Source organism: Eretmochelys imbricata, chromosome 1 (genome assembly GCF_965152235.1).
Source record: "Eretmochelys imbricata isolate rEreImb1 chromosome 1, rEreImb1.hap1, whole genome shotgun sequence".
Taxonomy (NCBI): domain Eukaryota; kingdom Metazoa; phylum Chordata; order Testudines; family Cheloniidae; genus Eretmochelys; species Eretmochelys imbricata.
In genome coordinates, this window is record NC_135572.1 from 46,778,306 (window position 1) to 46,780,985 (window position 2,680).

The 2,680-nt window shown below is 59.4% G+C and overlaps 1 protein-coding gene across 1 annotated transcript; it reads left to right on the top strand.

Moving 5' to 3' along the window:
• The first annotated feature begins 1,127 nt into the window (after positions 1 to 1,127).
• On the top strand, positions 1,128 to 2,440 carry GSX1 (GS homeobox 1). The gene is made up of 2 exons (XM_077806256.1): positions 1,128 to 1,515; positions 2,085 to 2,440. Exons 1-2 carry the CDS (start codon positions 1,128 to 1,130, stop codon positions 2,438 to 2,440), a joined length of 744 nt encoding a protein of 247 aa, XP_077662382.1.
• Positions 2,441 to 2,680: the final 240 nt, after the last annotated feature.

A 2,680-nucleotide genomic window follows, 5' to 3' on the forward strand; every position in this document is an offset into this window, starting at 1 on the left:
AGGCAGAAAAACAGGAATAAACCGCATTGCAGCCTATTACAATTCAAGTGGTTTAAAATGAAGCCAGCAGCCCTACTCTCTCTTGAATAGAGACGTACATTCATGTATTTACTGTAATTATATAGTATTGTAACATCTACCTATCTACCCACCGAGACATACTATCGATAGATAGTGTGCAGAAAGCGTGTGTGCACTTTGTATATGTTGTATAGCTAGCGATGTGTGTGCTGATATGCATCTATGTGCTGATATGCATCAAGAAACAGTGGGGCTGCTTTTTCATTTTGAATTGCAACAGGTTAAGAAGATACGGCGAACTCTCCTCGGGTAGATGCGCCAGACAGACAGAGAGCTGAGCTAGATGCACGTCCTATGCACAAGGTTTGCACCAGCCCTTTGCTACGTGAAGCGGGTTTACACAAGTAACACGACCCAGTATTGTGTAAACCGAAAGGGTTAAGCTCCTGCCCATGCACAAAGCAAAGGGCTTGAGATAGCGGGCGAGGTGTGGAAATAGCAGCGGAGGATGGGGAGGAACTTCCCGACGAAAGGAAGAGGGGAAAGTCACGGGTGCGTTTGCAGAAACTCGGGGGTCGCCTCGCAGGGAGCCGCGCTGCGGCGGAGAGCGCCGAGCAAAGCCCTCGCCCAGGTGAGAAGGCGGCCGGCGGCTAACGGGCTGCTCTGGGAAGTTGCAGAGAGTTGGACGAGTTGCTGCGGAAGGCAAACCCAACTCGGGGAGCGGGCTGCCGGCGGCCGAAAGCGCGGGGGCGCGATAAAGAGCCGGAGAAGAATATTAAATCGCTGGCGAATGAGCAAATAACCCCGCCAAAGGGAGAGGAGGGGTGAGGCCGCCAGCTACGGCGTGGGTGGGGCTGACAAGAATGGAGTACATTATGCAGTTCATTTAGTTAACAAGGGAAATAATGAGGAAGCGTGCAGCGTGAATGCCAAGAGAACAGGCACAAAAAGCCTATTGAGAGCCCCGGCCGCTCCTGGCGTAGCCATCACATGGCAGAGGCCCTATTTAAGCGGCGAGCCCGGCGCCTTTCAGCACCACTGGGGCTGGCCAGCACCCCGAGGCACCTCCGGCGGCTCCAGCAGCGCCGGGCCGCCAGCGCGGGGAGATGCCGCGCTCCTTCCTGGTGGACTCGCTGGTGCTGCGGGAGGCGAGCGAGAAGAAGAGCGAGAGCAGCCCGCCGCCGCCCCTCTTCCCCTACGCCGTGCACCCCTCGCACCCGCTGCACGGGCTGCCCCCCGGCGCCTGCCACTCGCGCAAGGCCGGGCTGCTGTGCGTGTGCCCGCTGTGCGTCACCGCCTCGCAGCTGCACCCGCCGCCCCCGGCCCTGCCGCTGCTCAAGGCCTCCTTCCCCCCGTTCGCCTCGCAGTACTGCCACGCGCCCCTGGCCCGGCAACACTCGGCCTCCTCCGCGGTCAGCGTCAGCCACGCGCCGGCCATTTACCAGACCGCCTACCCCCTGCCCGACCCCAGGCAGTTCCACTGCATCTCCGTCGGTAAGTGCCAGGCTGCGAGGCAGGGCGGGAGCTAAGAGGTGGGGCAAACGGACCCGATCCTGCCCCGCCCGACTCCCCGTGCGTGGTTGGCAGGATGGGGGCAATGTCACCAGTGCCAAAGGCCGGCTGGCCCTAAGGAGGAGAGCTGGCCCTGCCCCCGGCAGTGCAGGGCATGCCATCGGTGCAATGGCAACTGTGGCCTGGGGAGAGAGGGTGACACTGCAGGGTATGCCATGCCCCGCCCGGGCACTGATACCTCGTATGTAATGCCTAAGGGGACGTGTGGCACGGCAGCGCGCGCCGTGCACCATTCATGCCATGCCGTGTCATATCTCTGGCATGGGGGTGAGTTGGCGGGACATGCCACCCACCGCCTAGGCAATGCCAGGTAGCGTATGCAATAGTGTGCGTCCTGTGGCATTCATAGAGGCGCCCGGCCAACTGCTCGGTGCGTGGCTCGGTGATCTGGATGTGGGGAGGTTTTCAAGGACGCCAGCTGGGCCCCTAGGGCAGCTCTGGGTGCAGCAGGTTTAGCGCTACGGAGTCTGACCGTCCGCTTTCCTCTCCAGACAGCACCTCCAGCCAGCTGCCCAGCAGCAAGCGGATGCGCACCGCCTTCACCAGCACGCAGCTCCTGGAACTGGAGAGGGAGTTCGCCTCCAACATGTACCTCTCCCGGCTCCGGCGCATCGAGATAGCCACCTACCTGAACCTCTCCGAGAAGCAGGTGAAGATCTGGTTCCAGAACCGCCGGGTCAAGCACAAGAAAGAAGGCAAAAGCAGCTCCCACCGAGGAGGGGGCTCTGCCCACAGCTGCAAATGCTCCTCTCTGGCCACCACAAAGTGCTCGGAGGACGACGAGGACTTGCCCATGTCTCCATCCTCCTCAGGGAAAGACGATAGAGATCTCACAGTCACCCCCTAGCCCCACAGCCCCCAGAGACTAACCCGAGAGCAGAAGGGGATCTTGCCCTGTCCTATGCCAAAACGCTGTGGAAGGATTTTATATCGTTTTGTATATTACATGTAATTTACAAAGGACTTTCTGGCCTTTTTAGAAATCCTGTGAGTGCCGCTGTGTCGATGATTCCGTTGTAAATAAACTGTCCGCGTGAGCCTAAATGTCGCCAACTGTTGCTATTTTACTTGTGGTGAGGGGGTTTGG

Excerpts from the sequence above, each read along its gene's own strand:
- GSX1 (XM_077806256.1), top strand. The coding sequence starts at position 1,128 with ATGCCGCGCTCCTTCCTGGTGGACTCGCTGGTGCTGCGGGAGGCGAGC. Across the intron at positions 1,516-2,084 it reads GTTCCACTGCATCTCCGTCG|ACAGCACCTCCAGCCAGCTG; the intron begins GTAAGTGCCAGG and ends TTTCCTCTCCAG.